Raw genomic sequence first — 19395 nt, 5'->3', positions numbered from 1 at the left:
TTTTGGTCATGATTACTTGTTTGAATGCAAATTCCTTTGAATTTATATCAGTAATTTGGTTTTTAAATTCCTTGGTTTCGTAAATTGTAAGGTCTTGTTATAGCAAACACTCTAAACCATGGTATCATGTTCTATATCAGAATACAGTAACTGGACCTGTTGCTTATGGCTGTACCCTCAGGACCCTGAAAAATTTAAAAAGGAACGTAAAATACTGTTTCACAATCCATATCTAACAATGCTGATTTAATTGTCTAATAGGTAATTAGGGAATCATTTTGAGGCTTCTTCAATATTTTTTGCTCTTCGGCAAGTGGATTTAGGTCTGCCTGACCGCTAGATGTGTGGTGGATGCTTTTGGCTTATATATCTGGCTGTTGGTTTAACAGAGGGTTTGGTGGACGTTATTCTCTATCATCAACCCGATGACAAAAAGAAGAATCGGGGGTTCTGCTTCCTTGAATATGAGGATCACAAGTCAGCAGCACAAGCCAGACGCCGGCTGATGAGTGGAAAAGTAAAAGTATGGGGAAATGTAGTTACAGTTGAATGGGCTGACCCTGTGGAAGAACCAGATCCAGAAGTCATGGCTAAGGTAAATGCAGTTGCTTGGGATGGGGGTGAGATGATTATTTAAATTTTGTACTCCGATAAAGCTCAACTTTTAAAAGTTATATGATAAATACAGTTTATAGCTCTTGATCTTAATTCTAGAATCTGCTTTAATACCAAACTTAACAGTCTGTCTTGGTATCTAGAAATTTCTGTTAATCATCCCTTTTCCTGGAGATTAAATGTGCAAAAGGAACTGAAGTGAAATTGGTTTAAGTATGGCCATCAGCCTTGAGAATTTGTTCAGTGCTAGGAGCTAGGAAGGAGACAGAGTTTTAAAAAAAAGAGGTCTTATTGAATATAGACAGAAGTAATGTTTTTTGGAGATTATGAATTGCAGTCTTCATTGACCATAGTAAGACTTTTATTACATGGCTGTTGATAATTTATTTAGATTTATAGCTGATTTTTCTATTTCTTTTTTTTAATTTAATGATTAAGTTCCTTTAAGACTGTTGTCTCCATGAAGAAAGGCAGAGGGTTATGGTGTTTGCTCTTGTGTGGTGGTGGCAAAATATGCATGGCAGATCCTGTGTAGGCCCTCACTTTCCTCCTAAGCCTTATACTTCTGTTGCCATGATCCCTGCCTGGTAAATAATGGTGCCATGAGGCTCGATTGTTAGGCTTTCCCTTCGGGTGACTGCTGGAATTGAAGGGACTCATCAGAGTTGCATCTCTGCTGATCTTAGTGAATTTCTGAGTATTTTGGTGTGTCTCTTCCCTTCTTGGTGAGGCAGCAACTCTGTAATGACCATAAATTGATAGTTGAATTCTCCTAGACTGGGAAATCTTCCTCTAAAGCTTTTTATTCCAGGTTTTGAGCAAGTCATCTTCATTCTAATTAGTTTGGAGGAGAGCCCCAGTTTATACTTGCGTGAACAAGTTTTATAGGCAAAGTCGTCTTTGGGTTAGAGAAGAACCACAGAGAATGAACCAGAGAGGCTCTCAGATGTGCTGCTCGGTGTCCTTTTCTTGTATTCCTTGAATGGATTTGTGTTAAGGAAAGGGACTAGGAATTTAAATAGCTCTGATTTTTTTTAATTTTTATTTTTTACTAACTTGATTTTAATTCTATTTGTTTCTTCTAATACAATTAATTGTGACTTTGGGCAAACCTATTGAACTTGGATGTCCTCTATTTTATTAGAGTTGAATAAATCTCTTAAGCATCCTTACACTTTGGAACTGCCTTGTAGAAACAGAGTTTGTATTGCTTTTTCTGTAAAAACATGTTTAAAATAGCAGTATAGATATATTACACATTATAAGATGTGAATAAAATTCACAGAGAATCTGAAGGTAGTTTGGCTGGTGATTTGTTCAACACTTTTCACATACCTCTTAATAACCTTTTAGATTGAAGTGCATCCTAAACTTTATAGGGTTAGAAAACCTCAACATTTTATTCTAGGAACTATTCGTCCTAGATCATAAACAACATTCAGAATGAAAAAGAGGACTCTATAAACTTGAGTAACACCGACCGAGTAAATTTGATTGACTAATATTGATTCCTTTATTGTTTTCTAAAGTGGAGGGTGGGTGCTCTACCCTTCTGCTGTTAACATTATCAGTGTTCTAATTCATTTAAGATTTTTTTGCCAAGTTGGGTCAGTTTTATAATCAACCAAAACCTAAGAGCCTATATTTCTTAAAGGGACTTTTTTCTGTTGAATGTTTTAAACACACTTTCAGCGAGTAATTTTTATATCGTATGTTTTGGTTTCATCATGAAAAAGAAAAAAAGATCTGTGTTGAGTTAAAAAAAAAAAAAAAACCAGCTGAGGCCTGCGTAATGTTGAGTTTGACCTCTGTGACAACACTGTGAAAATAAAGAGGGTAGAGATGGAGGTGGGCAGTGGTAGAGTCCCCCCACCTTGAAGTAATACCTTCCCCCAAATAATTTTATTCATATATCCTTTATCTGAGGAAACAGTTTATTCACCGGATGTGTTAATTTTCTTCTTTGAATAGGTAATAGAATTCCTTAGTTCAAAAATCAAAATTACACAGAAAGGTGTAGATTAAAGAAGTCCTACCTCGGCATGCTTGGGTGGCTCAGTCGGTTAAGTGGCTGCCTTCAACTCGGGTCATGATCCCGGGGTCCTGGGATCCAGCCCTGCATCGGGCTCCCAGCTCCGTGGAGAGTTTGCTTCTCCCTCTCCCTCTGCTCGCTGCTCTGTCTACTTGTGCTTTCTCTGTATCTCTCTGTCAAATAAATAAATAAAATATTAAAAAAAAAAAAAGTCCATCCTCTACCTAGCTGCATCTACTGTGTTCCCTCGTTCCCAGTACACACCCAGTTTTCGTAGTCTCTGGTTTATTCTTGTGGTATTTCCTTAGACAGATACAGGCAAATACGAGTATTCTTACTTTCCTGACTTTTTACGTGATGGATACAGGTAACCTGCATTCACTGATCTATATGTGCTTTATTCAGTATCCTAGTTCATGAGCTCTAAGGTGGTATATCACTATTGTGTGTACCAGTAAGAAGTTACTAAATTTTGCCAATTAAATTTTGAAACAGTGCTTGCATGTCACATTAACTGTAAGTTGGATTCCCATTTCAGAGATGTAAAAAAGGAAAAAAATGTCTTACCAACAATGTGTCTTGGTGGTTTCTTCATATCTGCTCTTGGAGCATGTCCTCATTTTTTATGGCTACATAATGTTCCATTGTGTGGGTATGCTATATTGTATTCAGCTGGTTGGGCAGAGTTTCTAATCTTTTATTGTAACAATATTACAGTGAATGAACTTGTATCTTGTCAGTTGATAAAAGTGCAGATATAGCTATAGGGTAGATTCTCAGAGATAGAATTTTGGGCCACAGAGTACATGCATCTGCAATTATTATAAAATATTTTTGTATTATTGTAAAATGTTGCCATATTTCCCTGTACTGTTTTATCCTCCCACCAGCAAAATACAAGAGGCCCACTTTCCTCATTCTTGTCAAAATTGTACTATTTTTGGATTTTACCAGTCTGGTAAATGGTGTATCTCAAAGCTGTTATGATTTACTTCTCTCACTATGCATGGATTTAAGTTTTTAATATGTTGAAGGGCCATTTGTGTCTCTTTGTATGAACCTTGTATTCATGAATTTTGCATGTCTTTTATTCAGTTTTCCATTGAGCTTTTTCTTATTTTCTGGATCTGATATTTAAAAAATAGAGGTTAACTCTTTGTGATAGAAGTCATTTGTCTTTTGGCTCCACTTCTGGCATTTTTGCCATGTGAAAGCCATTTATTTCTAGTAGTGAATTCTGCCACTCCTTTATATAATAGCTTTTATTTTATTTTAAGATTGTATTTATTTATTTGACAGAGAGAGATCACAAGTAGGCAGAGAGGCAGACAGAGAAAGAGGGGGAAGCAGGCTCCCTGCTGAGCAGAGAACCCAATGCAGGCCTCGATCCCAGGACCCTTGGAATCATGATCTGAGCAGAAGACAGCCGCTTAACCCACTGAGCCACTCAGGCACCCCTATAATAGCTTCTAAATTATAAAGCCTTCCTTGGAGCAATGTTATGTAAAGGAATTACCTTTATCTTTCTTTCTTTCCTTCAATATTGTATTTATTTATTTGACAGAGGGAGAGAGAGCACGTGGGCAAGCACAGGCGGGGGAGTGGCAGGCAGAGGGAGAGGAAGAGTGGGGCTCAATCCCAGGACCCTTGGATCAGGGTCTGTGTGGAAGGCAGACGGTTAGCCATCTAAGCCATCCAGGCGCCCCACCTTTATTTTCTTTTAATATTTTTCAGACTTTCCCCATCTCCATCTCCACCCCTTTTTAAATTTTTGATCTATTTGGAGTTTACCCTGGTATGTAGTCTGAGGTATGAATCCAACTTTTTTTTTTTCCCAACTTTTTTTTTTTAAGATTTTATTTTTTTTAAGTAATCCTTACACCCAGCGTGGGGCTCGAGCTCACAATCCTGAGATCAAGAGTCACATGCCCCTCTGACTGAGCCAGCCAGGCACCCCCAACTTTTAGTTTTATCCAGGTGAACACTATGCTGTTTCAGTGATTTAAGCATTATAGTTTGTTATATCTGGTAGGGCTAGTCTCCCAATTTTTTTTTCTGACTCTTCTTGTTTATTTTTTCATATGAACTTTAGAATTAGCTTAATTACTCAGTTCTGCAGGGAGCAAAACCCCAAAACATGTTGTTTCAGTTGGTACTCAGGGAATGTGAATTAACTTAATAATTATCTCTTGGTTCCTTGAAGGTTCTGTTCACAGTGTTAGTACTTTATTTTTATTTATTTTTTTAGAATTTATTTTTAAATATTTTATTTATTTGACAGAGAGAGAGTGAGCACAAGGTGGGGGCAGCAGAGGGAGAGGGAGAAGCAGGCTCCCTACTGAGCGGAGAGCCCAATGTGGGGCTCAATCCCAGGACCCCGGGATCATGAACTGAGCCAAAGGCAGGCACTTAACCGACTGAGCCACCCAGGTGTCCCAGTGCTAGTTACAGGGCAGGAGAAGGAACCAATAATCTATATAAATTGGTAACTGACGATAATTTTCTTGGCAATTTTTATACCTTCTGTGATGCACCTTTATTATTTAATGTTTTTGAGAAGGAAAGCCTGTGGTGAAGTTAGGAAGAAATACTTTATGTAAGACTTCAGCAAAAAATTAGTAGCCAATGCCATTTTTTTATATTTGTTGTATTAGGTGAAGGTTTTATTTGTGAGAAACTTGGCTACTACAGTGACAGAAGAAATATTGGAAAAGTCATTTTCTGAATTTGGAAAACTCGAACGAGTGAAGAAGTTGAAAGATTATGCGTTTGTTCATTTTGAAGACAGAGGAGCAGCTGTTAAGGTAGAAATTTGAAGTTTTGCTTCTTGATATTTGAATTTTGTTGTTGAGACCTGCTAAACACATAAAATGACTTTAAAAAACTGAAATAAAATTGGTTTTCAGCTTTTGCCGAACTCTGGAACTTACTTTTAATAATCTGTGAAGTGGTAGTAGTGTAACAGGTAAGATTTCATATTTCAAAGCCTGATTATTACTAACTGGGTTTGTGACTTCAGGCAAGTTATTTTTAATCTCTATATTGTTTTTGTAAGCCTGATATTTGATAGCATGATGCCCTGGAAATATTATAAGGTATAGGAATTAGCTGCTGTAAATGGTAAATAGGTAATGAATTGTATTACAATTGCTTTGTTTACCTTACTTTGTAGATCTGTGAAAGACCAGAGCAGTGTGTAGATAATTATACAATAATAGATAATTATACAATAATTATACAATAATAGATAATTACAACAATAATTATATTGTTTTCAATATAATTTACACATTTGTGGAATTCTAGTTGTATTAGCTGTGTTGCTGGTTTCAGGAGTTGTTAGAGATACTTCTTGCATATGATAGTCAATTTGATGATAGTAATGAAAAGTGTGAAAGCATTTTGTGTGGTGGCTAGAGAGGAAAACCTGAATACCTGCGCTGTTTTCTGCCAATAGTGGATCAGCAGTATCTTCCATGTGAATTGGTAGTTTCTTGTTCCTCTCACCTTCCCCAATTGGGGAGAGAAGACAAAACACTAACAGAAGTTTTTTATTTGGGAAGGTAGGTCGAGAATCCTAAGTGACTCACTCAGGCCTGGTCCTCCTTTGGCGTGGTCTGTTGGAGTGGGGCCCCCTCTAATTTGAGCAGTTTCTGTTTCCTGCCCAGGATATTTGCTTTAAAGTATGCCTTATAGAGTCTTTGTATTAGTTAGAATTTTATGGTTTGCTTTTTGATGAAAGCTAATTAGTGAGACAGCATTGCTTATAAAATTCACAGCTTAGTGCAGAATTTAATGCTTGGTTTCTGAAATTGCCAGTGGTATGAAACACGGATAACTAATTTATACCTTCTGAGTATTACTTCTCATTCAGTTGTTATTAAATAACTCATCTCTAATTAAAAAGAAGTATAAAAACTGGTAGGGGGGTTTGCCAGAGAGGTCTGTGAAATTTCAAAATGTGTCAGCAACTGGGAAGCTTCTGTGGACTTAGTTGCTTTAGGTGAAGTGCGTGGTCATGGGGAGCACTTAGCAGGTAGAGGAGGACTGAGGTCATCTTTGTCTAGTTGCTTGTAAATCTCTGAATGTTCTTTATGGATAGAGCATTTTACTCTGTTTGTCCAGAGCGGAAAAGATTGTGTAGGGAAGCAGAAAGGCTGTGGCAAGGAGGTGTGACATTTTGTTACTGAGTTACTTGAACTTGGATGTATGGCAGAGGCTGTTCAGTGGAACAACACAGATAAAGGACTAGAGGGTAGGATGCTTTCGATTACTGCTCTGCCGGTGAATCCTCAAGGCTTCATTAGTCTGTGCCCGTTCTAGGTGAAGTGTTGTGGGGGAAACCTAGGCATTTTTTGGTCAGTATCTTGTTCATTTTCACTGATCACCTCATTCAGTAACCCATTTGTCTTTCAGATCTTTAAGATTTTTATGGAAGAGCAGTTTCAGATTTACATGTTGAATGCCATGTTTTTATTTTAAAATTTGAGTCTTGAAAAGTTTGTGTTAATTATGGCATTTCCCAGATGTGGATTTGCTTTTTTGTTACGGCTCAACCTTGAGGGGTTAGTTATTTGGAATTAAGGAGCAGTGATAGGTGGCTCTGGAAGTCCTTCCAGCTTTTTAAATATAAGAGTAGGACATTAGTTTTGTTTTCAATATAATTTACACATAAGAAGGTAAGATTGAAGGAAATAAATACTTTGTATTTTTTGCTTTGTGGCTAGGTCCTTTTGCCAGTTAAAATAGTTGTGAAGTAAATTGTTTATTAATTGTATTAAATGGCAGGGTATGTCTATATAATTATGTCTTAAAGTTCTGTTTTTACAGGTAAAATAAATTTATTTTTGTAATTTTGTGTAGGCCATGGATGAAATGAATGGCAAGGAGATAGAAGGGGAAGAAATTGAAATAGTCTTAGCCAAGCCACCAGACAAGAAAAGGAAAGAGCGCCAAGCTGCTAGACAGGCTTCCAGAAGCACTGCGTGAGTCTACATTTTAGTAAATACATCTCTGAACAAAGAATAAGTTGGTAATAGAGATCAACTTAATAAAAAAATTCAGGAATAGACTTGAAGCAAGCTAATTTGTTTTTTTCTTTTCTCCCTTCCCTCCATTGCTAGGTATGAAGATTATTACTATCACCCTCCTCCTCGTATGCCACCTCCAATTAGAGGTCGGGGTCGTGGTGGGGGGAGAGGTGGATATGGCTACCCTCCAGATTACTATGGCTACGAAGATTACTATGATGATTACTATGGTTATGATTATCACGACTATCGTGGAGGCTATGAAGATCCCTACTACGGCTATGATGATGGCTATGCAGTAAGAGGAAGAGGAGGAGGAAGGGGAGGGCGAGGTGCTCCACCACCACCAAGGGGGCGGGGAGCACCACCTCCAAGAGGTAGAGCTGGCTATTCACAGAGGGGGGCACCTTTGGGACCACCAAGAGGCTCTAGGGGTGGTAGAGGGGGTCCTGCACAACAGCAGAGAGGCCGTGGTTCCCGTGGATCTCGGGGCAATCGTGGGGGCAATGTAGGAGGCAAGAGAAAGGCAGATGGGTACAACCAGCCTGATTCCAAGCGCCGTCAGACCAACAACCAACAGAACTGGGGTTCCCAACCCATCGCTCAGCAGCCGCTTCAGCAAGGTGGTGACTATTCTGGTAACTATGGTTACAATAATGACAACCAGGAATTTTATCAGGATACTTATGGGCAACAGTGGAAATAGACAAGTGAGGGCTTGAAAATGATATTGGCAAGATCCGATTGGCTCTAGATCTACATTCTTCAAAAAAAAATTGGCTTAACTGTTTCATCTTTAAGTAGCAGTTTGCTGCCATTTGTATTGGGCTGAAGAAATCACTATTGTATATATACTCAAGTCTTTTTATTTTTTTTCCTCTTTTCATAAATGCTCTTGGACATTATTGGGCTTGCAGAGTTCCCTTATTCTGGGGGTTACAATGCTTTTATCGTTTCAGGCTTCATTTTAGCTTCAAAAACAAGCTGAGCACACTGTTAAATCATGATTTTGCAGAACCTTTGGTTTTGGACAGTTTCATTTTTTTGGATTTGGGATAGATTACATAGGAGTATGGAGTATGCTGTAAATAAAAATCCAAGCTAGTGCTTTGTCTTAGTAGTTTTAAGAAATTAAAGCAAACAAATTTAAGTTTTCTTGTATTGAAAATAACCTATGATTGTATGTTTTGCATTCCTAGAAGTAGGTTAACTGTGTTTTTAAATTGTTATAACTTCACACCTTTTTGAAATCTGCCCTACAAAATTTGTTTGGCTTAAACGTCAAAGCCGTGACAATTTGTTCTTTGATGTGATTGTATTTCCAATTTCTTGTTCATGTAAGATTTCAATAAAACTAAAAAATCTATTCAAAACATTACCTATTTCAAATTCAATTGTGTCCTAAAACATTATTTTATTCGTAATCCTTTGGAAGGAATATTGTTTTCAAATTATAACTGCCTATGTGAGTGATCAAATTCATGCAAATTTTCTTGTCTATTCCAATATGTATCGTGGCTATCAGACTGAGGATTAGTCTAAATTCTAGTATTTATTCCAAATCGCACTTTATTGATTGGTGTTCTCTCATAGTCTCTTCTAATTTTGAAATTTTATCCTTTATTTTTATAAAAACGGGTTCAGAGGCTTTTGAACATTCTTGCAGGCATTGGATAATCTGCGTTAAGTAGAATGGGGTTGGGGAAGCAGACTGCAATTTATTTTTGACCCACATTCTTTCTATAAAGGATAATTTGTTGTCTGAAGACCTTATTTGCTGGATAAGTGAATGTATAACAGGAAAAAATGCTAGTACTGTGGCGTCAATTGCACTGCGGACTAAATTTAAATTGTAGTGTACATAATCGTGACTACCACTTCAGTTACTGGTTTAGAAATATAATTTCCTATTGCTACGTAAATTTGCTTTGAGAAGCACTCGTGCCTTATAAAAGAGGCGTAAAAATATCCACTAGTCATACCTTCTGACTTTGTTAATATCTCTTTTATTTTTTTACTACCCTCCTGGCTAAATTTTTGTTGGCCAAGTTATAACATTTATTTCCCTGTTTCCTTTAGAAATTCTGAATTATTATAATGACAGTTTTGCTCGAGAGTAAGAGGAACAAAAGAATCCAAACTTAACAGTGCAGAAATGTCTGGATCACATTCAAATTACCATAAAATTTTCTCTTCCGTTTTACTCCTAGGTGGGTCTAAAATGCTTTAAATTGTAAAAATAAGCCACTTAGGGAGGAATTAAAATGATCACATCTTTATTTTGTGTTTTGTTCCTGTTTGGTGTCTTTTATGACAGCAGTGGTAGATCTCAGGACCGTAAGCCACTTAGTTCCTTATGAGCATGCTTAGATTGTGTTTTGAGTTTCATGGCTTCTCTCTTGATTTCAAGTAAGATAATTAGTATTTACTGATGAAAGTCTATATTTATCTCTCTTTAAGAGTACACTTACTATGTAGTTCAGTAAGTTAAAAGACCTTATTAATATTCCTTTTGTTTTTGGAAATTAATAAAGGAATTATGTAGTCTGTCCCAAATTAACATGGGTATTTACTTGGTAAAGCTTAGATACAGTAGTTTTTCTTATGCCCATGTATGTAAGTAAAGACACCAAACATTCTTTAAATGCTGCTTTTAAACTTTGAAAATACAATTTGTAGTTATTGTAAGTCTAAATTAGACTTAAATCCTGATTTTTCTGGGGAAGAAGAAAGCATCTACAAGTAAAATTTGATTTGTTTGTATTTCTTTAAAATTAGATGTTACAAGAGACAAAGTTAATCATGAGGCAAATTAGGAATGGGTAAAGAAGTGATTCTGAAAAAGTAATTGATTGGGCTTCCCCTACCCATCCTAAAATATAAACCCTAGCAAAAACATAAGACTAAAACTTGGGTTCCATGAAAAAATCCTTTCCTCTAGTTGCAGATAATATTTTACTCTCACCTATTAAAATATGTCTAAGAGATGTCCCCTAATAATTGCTTTATAGGGTTTTTGTAGCTATTTTATTATTTCTCAGAAAAACACAACTTTTTGAACATTAAGTCTCACTTCAGAGCTTTTTCCCTTGTTGAATCTTGTAAACTGCTGTAGCAGCATGCAGAGAAAATAGATTTGGAGCTTAACTTTTCACAGAAATAAACCTAACAATCTAATACATAAGCCTGAAAAATGTCCATTCAGGAGGTCTTTATTTTAGATTTTCATTAGGTGCTTTATCTTAATGAATTTTTTTAACGAGTTCTGGGAAATTTCATTCCCTGCTCTTATGCCATCTTTTTTGTTCCCCAACCTAATTCATTTGCTTTACTTACGAGCCTGCTACAGTAATGTGTGTTGGGAAATATATTTACTTCATATTGAGGCCAACCTCTTCTTTGTAGGTACCTTCCTAAGACTGACCTAAACATACCCCTTCCCCCTAATGGAATGCTAATTTTTATTTGATCACTCATTTATAGCAGTTGCTTAAATGTATGTATTTAAATGACAGTGTTTTAATTTTTTTAAAGCAAAAAAGTTTTAATAAGTTGCCAGATTTCTCATAAATCCAAGTTTATTTGATCAATTGATATGGAAATTGAGTTGCTACGGTTCTGTAGTTAGTTTTTTTAAGCAGAGTTCAGCATAATGGTTTTTGTTTTCTTAGTTACTGGGGTTATTCTGCATAAGAAAGCCCAATGCTTTCTGTTAAAAGACAATTTTTCTCTCATTTGAAATCTGACTTAGGAGGTGAACCCTCTTTTTAAAAAGATTAGCATGCATCAAAATAAATTCTATTTTAAATTCCAAAAGAGAAGGGACATAAAATTCCATTCCTAGCATAAAGCCACATAATATTCTGGAAACTCATTACATCATTTGCCTCCTGCCCATTTGGATAATCATACCTATGTTTTATTAATTGTGTATTATTTGTAAAATCCAAAATCTTTCCAGTAAATGCTTGCTATAAGGCTATTACTTGTCAATTGTAAAGAGTTCTACATTTGTTAAAATTTGCAGTTTTGATTTTTCAAAGAGAATTTTGTTTACTGAGCTATCCAGTATTCTTAAAGAAAACCAACTGAAGTATGTAAAGAAATGTTAGTGTTGTCCCTTTTTGTGTGGCATCTCTTAAGTGAGCAGCTAAGAAAAAGCCTTATAGAAAGAGTGTACTGGATTTATAAGTGTGTTTATGTTTCTCTAAGAATGGGAGCTTCTGTTAACTTAGTTCTCAGTAAGCCTGTGGATTGGGTGACTGACTAGAGAATTCAGAATGACAAATCCACTAACCAAGCATGCTTGCTTTTGTGCTAGTAGTTTGTGAATTAGTTCTGAATTTTGAAATGCAAACACCAAGCCTTAAAAATACTGCATATTTAATGTATTTGGTCAGTAATGAATATAAATATTTAATTTGAAGTAGTTACTGTTAATCTTTCTAGAATAGTTTTTTTTTTCTTTTTAAATATATATACTTATGTAATTTTTATTTAGAGGTTACCAGAAGCTCTGGGTTTTTTGTTTTGTTTTGTTTTTGTTTTTTAACCATTTTCAGATGTTATCCAGAAATCTGCAAGTGTACTTTTCCTGTTTTAACTCCTTCCTTTTATCACCTGACTATCAGGGAAGCGAGGTTGAGGCTGCCCTGACCTGACATGTCATGATGTCGACTTGCTAGGTGGGGTTCGCTGGGGACGATAACCAGTGGAATTGTTGGTAAGAAATTTTTTTTTTCCTATTTTTTTTTTTATCAGTAGTGGGACATTAAGTGTGGGAGAATGCCCATATTTTATAAGTGGGCATTTATGTTGGCCTTGTAGACAAGTAAGACTTTAATATTAAATAATTTAGTTCTTAATAGGAACATATAATAACTACTTCATACTTTTTATTCTCAAAGTACAGTTTAGCAGGAAAGGTCTGCAAGTATGAGGTAACAAAATACTCAGGGTATATTTTAGGTGGATGAAAATAGACACTTTACAAGATAAATTCTCAAGACTTTTAGACAATAAATTTGCTTTATTTTACTGTGGTTTCAATCCCTCTAATATCTTCATTATGTTTGCATTTTTATTGGGAAGATTAGTACATAATGCATCTTAAGAGGTGTTTATTGCACGCTGATACTAGCAGAAGTAGAAGTTGTTGATAGGATGGAGGATTTAAATAAGCACTAGGAAAAATTATTTTTTAAATCTTCCAAAAAATTTTAACATTGTAAAATGAAACTTGAAAGTTCTAACAGTTTCACAAACAGGAGAGGGCTTGTTTTAAAAATACATTTGACATAATGACTTTGAGTCAAGAGGACATTACTTAGCTAAATATTAGAACCTTGAACATAGCAAAACCATTAATCTGTCAACAACTTGTGTTTTGTCTGAAATCCAGGACAGCTGTTGCGATTAGTAGGTATTGGTAGAATTTGTCAATTTTTAGATGATAGTAAAGATTAAAATCTCTCACAGTAGAGGATTCCATGATAGTAAAGTATAAAGCAAGGAAATTAAATTTAATAACCAAGCATTTCTGGCCATAACATATAAAGAAATTATAATATGACGCAATCACTGATTAAAAGTAATTATGAATATTCATACATGAAGAACCTCCCTAATATTCTTAAGCCTCCTTTGTTGGTTGAACGTATGTCTAGGATGAAACTTGGGTGTTAAACGTGCTAGTCAGTATTCTGAAATCTTGTCTGTAAGCTTGTCGTAGACTACTTATAAATTGCTATAATGAAATTATACTTTAAGAATTGCAGTGATTACATCATTTTGTTGAGGTGCTTGTTTCTCTTCTGACACATTTCATGCTGTACCATTGATAGAAAAGATTATAAAGATTGCACTAATAATGTGCTCTTTGGAAAGCTTGATAGTAAGCAGTAGGAACACACAAGTAATTCTGAAGAGTTCATCTTTGCAGCGCAAAGTCTAGTTACTGGCTTTGATATACTAACAACAAAACGCATTTCATGGGATCAGGAAGGGAGACATTGCAGAGTGGGGGGAAGCTTCAATTCTTCAAATACAAACAGGGGCTTTCATTTTATGTAGTAACTTTGTAGGATCCCATGAACACTGCTTTTCTTGATTTCTCGTTTATAATGGCTGGACAAAAGGAACCTCTCTAGCCTGTTCGGTAACATAGGTAGAATTGTACTTTTAACAAATCCTACTAAGATGTTTAGTACTGTGTTATAAGGCTATTTCTATAATTGAGCTGAAAGCTCCTGTGAACATGACATTGCTATATGCATAGAGTAATATGAGAATATTACAGTAGGAACATTTGCAAGACCACTTAATCAGCAGTTTAATAAAAATCATGCTTTTGGTACAGTGTTCAGGTACCATAACTGTATTGGAATATTTGTACAATGTTAAATATTTTTAATAAAATCGAACATGTTCAAAATGTTGTGTTGGTGATTTTGGGTGGGGTGTGATGGTTTCAATTGTGTAAAACAGATTCAGTAGTTCTGTAATTGAGACTTTTGTGGTCAAATGGAGTTCTTTCTTCACATTTAGTACTAGGTATTGGGTACCGGCTTGAAAGACGACAGTGAGGGAGTGGGAAGGAGTAAAAACAAAAGAGCTGAACTTGAGGGGGTCTATTAAAATGTCAGGAAGTAGCTTTACTGGGAGTTAGAGCTGGGTCTTCAGGTTTAAGATGGGAATGTTGGCTTTTGGCATAAAAGTTTGCCAGTAAAGTTTTTCTGATGAAATTGTGGCATGTCCATTTGGAAATGATCTAGAAAACATACAGAGGCGGGCAAAGGGAAACACCTGTACGGTGCTTTCAGAAGGCATTTTATTCCCCGTGTTCTTGGCCCCTTGACATAACCTGCCAGCAAGTGAAGAAGAAGTGGTGAGGGAATATTTGAGGAAGGCTGTGTTGAAGGCTTTAGGCGCATCATTGGGAAATGTCTCCAGTATACAAGACGCACCATGTTGGGAGTGAGTTCTTCAAACTTGATAAGGTTTTTGTTTTCATATTGATCCCATACTCTTGAGGAGAGCCCTAATACAGTAATTTTTCTAGTGAGTTCTTTCCCTTGAGGGTGTACTTAGTTCTTTATCAGTCAAAGAGGTAGAAGTTCTGCAACACCAAATGGAAATTTACCTGAAGAAATGTGCTCATTTTTCTGCCAACTGTACCATTAATAGCCAAAAGATCTAGGAGGAAAGTGCTAGGGACATAGTGATCTATAAACAAATTGAGTAGGAAACTCTTCAGAAGGAATAGCAATATATTCTGCTTTGTCTGTTTTGAATGAAGATTGTTAAATAAATGTGAGCTTGTAAGGAAGAAAAAGTGATTACCCTACTGTTTTGGGGGGTTTTTTCCCTACTGTTTTAAGATAAGGAATAGACAAAATAACTCCTCTAGGTTAGTATTTTCCAGAAAGATTTTGTTGTTTTTCTTTTGTCCAAAATCAACAGATCATTCACAGAGACAAGAAGGAATGTTCTAACCAAAAAAATATCTAAACATGGTGTTGACAGAGCTGGGGATGGGGTAGGGCCGTTTACTGATTTATGGTGTGTTTATTCCAAAAATAAGAGGTTGCTTTTGCTGATCATTTTAAGCTTAGGCTCTAGTGGTATCTTTTGGCGCTACCCGAAGCCCTGAATATATTTAGTTCAATTTTAGAAATAATTAGATTTTATTAGATATTTTCAGTGGGGTGTATTTATTATATTTACATAAGGGAGTATTTTCTGCCTGTAGCTATGAAAATCACATTTCTCTCTACTGAAACTTGAAATTTCTGGATCATATATAAGCATTTCCTCAAAAACTAATACCCCCAGAAAACCACTAATGAGTAGTGTTTTATTCAACTATTTACTTAGAATTCCCAAAGGGTGAGTTTTAGGCCCAGCTATCCATTTATTAAGAGAGTAGGAGGTTAAATTAGTCATATAATTGTACAATTCAAGTCATGCCTTTAAAATAACATGAGGTTTGATCACTTTAAAATTATTTTCCACAAAGGTAAATGAGGAAGGATCAGTATTGTCAAGGATGATACTATTGGGAGTCGGGGCAGGAGCTCAACCTCAGTTTTCAGATAGATAAAAGGGAAAATATTTCCTTAACTTTGAAAATATTCCATTGTTGAAGATCTCATATACTGTATCGAGCACTTTTTAATAGAATTCGGAGACAAAGCCATGCGTATACTTTGAATACTAAAGCCAAGAATCCTTTAAAACTGCAAATTTCAGTTGTCTAGGTTTTTAAGTAGAACAAACAGCAGTTGATATGTTTTAAGAAGCCATTACTGTTTTTATCAGCGAAATCACTATTTTGCAATTTTTGTGTTTTTATATTGATCAAGATATTATTAAAACAAACTTTTCATTTGAACCTGTATAAAGGGGTTTATATTTTTTGCTTAATTGATGTGGTCAGAGCAACTTGGGTATACTTCAGGCAGGTTATGATGTAACAGAATTTGAGGTTAGATGATCTGTGTTTAGCATTGAATGGTCATATTGAAACTTTTCATGCTTCCTGTTAAGAAGCAGAACCTTACCAGATTAATCCATATTTATGTAGAGTTGGTGTGGAGAAATTTGATCTGTCTAAATACAACCAATAATATTGTTATCACAATTTTTTTTTAAATAATGAAGAGTAATGTGTTAGTTGTAATGTCATTTCTGTTTGACTTTCCAAAATGTGAGAAAAAAGGTAAATGAGACCATTTGTTGCATCTGTCAAAATAATTTTGAAAGAACTTATGATGATGATTTTAATTTTCTAGTTAAAAACTGTTTAGGTCACAATTCATCATTCGAAACTTCAGTGTGGGTAGATATCCCGGGGGATTTAAAAAAAAAATACAGATTCTAATTCAGTGGGTTTGAGATGGGGCAAGAATTTGCATTTCTAACATGCTTCTATGTGATACCCGGTGTCCCTGAGGACACTTTGAGCAATAGATTATCTCACAGTCCCTGGGGATTCAGAGTAGACCTTAGTAGAGAAGGTATCAGCAGTAGATGTGTGCAGTGGTTTGCAGGATCTGGTTGGTCTAGTTGGATCTAGTTGGAGATTAAAAACTTTGGCAAAGGCCACCACAAATATTAAGAGTGTTCAGGATTGAAAGGAAAGGTTAGGAGACTATCTTCAAGAAAATGAAATGAGTTTAGAAAAATAGGCTTTAATATTAAAGTTTGAGGAAATTGGTGGAAAATAGCAACAGGAAGGGAAAAGCCAAAAAGACCAGGTCACTGAGGAAATGTTCTGGGATATTTATTTAGGAATTAGACCAGAAAGCAGGTTATAAGAGTCATGGAAGATAAAATAAGTACTGAAACCTCAGAAAGGGGAAAGTTGATAGGTTACTACAGAATACCTGTGTGGTTTTCTTTTTCTTGAAATGTTGAACTCTGAAAGAAAAACCATGGTTGACATTCACTAATTAGATCAAAGTAAACCTTGAGTGGGTGGTGGCCAAAGCAGATTAAGGAAGAAAATCACTAAAGGTGACTTGAGAAACAGTTCATATGGATTAAGAGCAACAGATGGGATGTTCTCCATGAGGAGTAGAAATGGCAGGTGTTTGTATCCATTTTTATATAGAGGGACTAGAAGATAGGTAGTCCCTGATAAATGTGGCAAAATATCTGATTTTCAACTCTAAAACTTTATTTTGAAAAATAAAAACAGATGAAGTATGGAAAACAAATACTCTGCTGTTTCCTTTCCTTAGCCAACTTTTTTAATGGTAGGTTAGTCATACTGTGGTGTATTATGTACCAGCCACTGTGCTGAAGAATGGCCTCACATTGTGTATTATTATGTAATCAACAACCCTTTCAGGTAGGTGGTATTGTTCTTACTTTACATGTGAGGAATTCAGAGATCGAGATTATATAATTTGTTACATACAGCTGGTGGTTCACCTGTCTGTGAAGTGGCAAAGCCAGGATTCAAACCCTTTTCTTCCTGACTCCAAGTGTACACTCTTAACTACCGGGTTAGAAATAGGCCTAATAATGTGAGGTTAGAACTAAATGTTAAATTTTATGTTTACTTTAAAATTTTTACTTTTACAAGAAAATTTGTTTACCTTAAAGCCCTGTAAGCCTAAAATAAAGCCAACCTAGTTTGAATTTAAAATATTTTTCTCCTAGATTAAAGTGGATTGCTAAAGTTTCCTTTTATGTATGTGTTACATTAATAGTTCAGTCATTTGTTTTCTCATCCATCATTCATCTATAAAAATTTAGGCCAAAATATCTGAGAAAGCTAGTTTTCACCTAGGCAAGACTATATATTTGATTCAGAAAGGGGTGCCACTTTTCAAATGACTTACATTTTTAAAATTTCACTTCCGCATATTTTACTCACAAAATCAAACTTATTTTTATTCTTGAGTTCTGTCTGTACTATTTCTTTCCTCTTTCCTTCCTTTCCTTTCTTTTTCTTTTTCCTTTTCCTCCTTTCTTTTATACGCTCCACGCCCAATGTGGGGCTTGAACTCAGGACCCTGAGATCAAGAGTCATATGCTCTATTACCAGGCACCCCCCCATCTGAAGTAGCATTTAAGCATTTTTAAACTATTGGTATATTAAGCCATTTCCATCATCTAATATTTAATTTCAGCGCTTCTCTGTTTTTCTTTTTTAAACATTTTTTAAAGATGTATTTATGTAGGTATGAGAGAGAGAGCATGAGAAGGGGGAGGGTCAGAGGGAGAAGCAGACTCCCTGTAGAGCAGGGAACCCTGATGCAGGACTCCAGGATCATGACCTGAGCCGAAGGCAGTCATTTAACCACCTGAGCCACCCAGGTGCCCCCCTTCTCCATTTCTCAAGGACTTAAGAGGTTGTTAAACAACTTCACTTGTATCTGATCTGAGTGTGTGCGTGTGTGTGCACATGCACAAGAACACAAAATTATGCATAAAAGTAGCCAGTATGGTGGTGCATGAGACCTGCTTACACACTCATAACGAAGATGCTCTCCCCGATACAGGAGGAGAAAAGGCCTTAGAATACTTTTCTAGATAAATTAATAATGGCTTTAGATTATTCCAGGTATTTTCTTTACTACTGTTCCATTTCATGAAAATCTGAGCCATATAGAAAATATATAGGTCAGTAGCAATTGGTAGTTTTGTTAAAAGCCTATTAATTCTCAAGAACTGTTAATATCTTGCTTGTAGAATTCTGTGTAATTTGAGCCATTGCTCAAAGTAATGGATATTTCAGAATAGAATTCGGGATTCTTTGTTCATCAGTCCTGAATTTAAGGTCACCATGATAGTAATGTGACATCATATTGGGGAGGAGCCTAAAAGCTCATTTACTGTGCCTAAGTTCTCAAGTCATTTCTTTGAGTTTCTAACTGATCAGTTGGCCTGGTTCTAAGAAAACTAGTTCTTAACAAAATTTTCACAAGGTTAGTTTTGTTTTGGTGTAGATGAAATGTCTGCCAGAGGGAGGTTATTAATAATGTGAAATGTTAAATTAATAATCTGGCCAATGTTACCTGAAAAGTCAGTGTTAATTTCTTTTTAAAAAATAACATTTATGCATTAATTTTAGTGTTGCTTTTATTTTAATCTGAACAATAGGTCAAAGCAATGATAAGTGCTCTTGAAATTTACCCAGAGATTTTTGTCTAGGGCAGGATATATTTAAGTGTCTGTAGATGGATGTAGTAGCATTGAAGAAAGAAG

At 35.7% G+C, this 19395-nt stretch overlaps 1 protein-coding gene across 3 annotated transcripts in view; it reads left to right on the top strand.

Annotated features, from left to right (window-relative positions):
- Positions 1–9052, top strand: part of HNRNPR (heterogeneous nuclear ribonucleoprotein R) — a 34084-nt gene extending 25032 nt beyond the window's left edge. For all 3 annotated transcript variants that reach the window (XM_082684609.1, XM_082684610.1, XM_082684611.1), the window contains 4 exons: positions 390–595; positions 5302–5451; positions 7511–7632; positions 7771–9052. In XM_082684609.1, coding sequence (XP_082540735.1) covers positions 390–595; positions 5302–5451; positions 7511–7632; positions 7771–8383 — 1091 coding nt within the window. In that variant the 3' untranslated portion in view covers positions 8384–9052. The remainder of the gene's footprint in view (positions 1–389; positions 596–5301; positions 5452–7510; positions 7633–7770) is intronic.
- Positions 9053–19395: the final 10343 nt, after the last annotated feature.

The sequence above is a fragment of the Mustela nivalis genome (genome assembly GCF_964662115.1).
Source record: "Mustela nivalis genome assembly, chromosome: 10".
In the NCBI taxonomy this organism is placed as follows: Eukaryota; Metazoa; Chordata; class Mammalia; order Carnivora; family Mustelidae; genus Mustela; species Mustela nivalis.
Note: the sequence above shows the minus strand (reverse complement) of the source record. Positions and strands in the feature narration are given on the sequence as shown.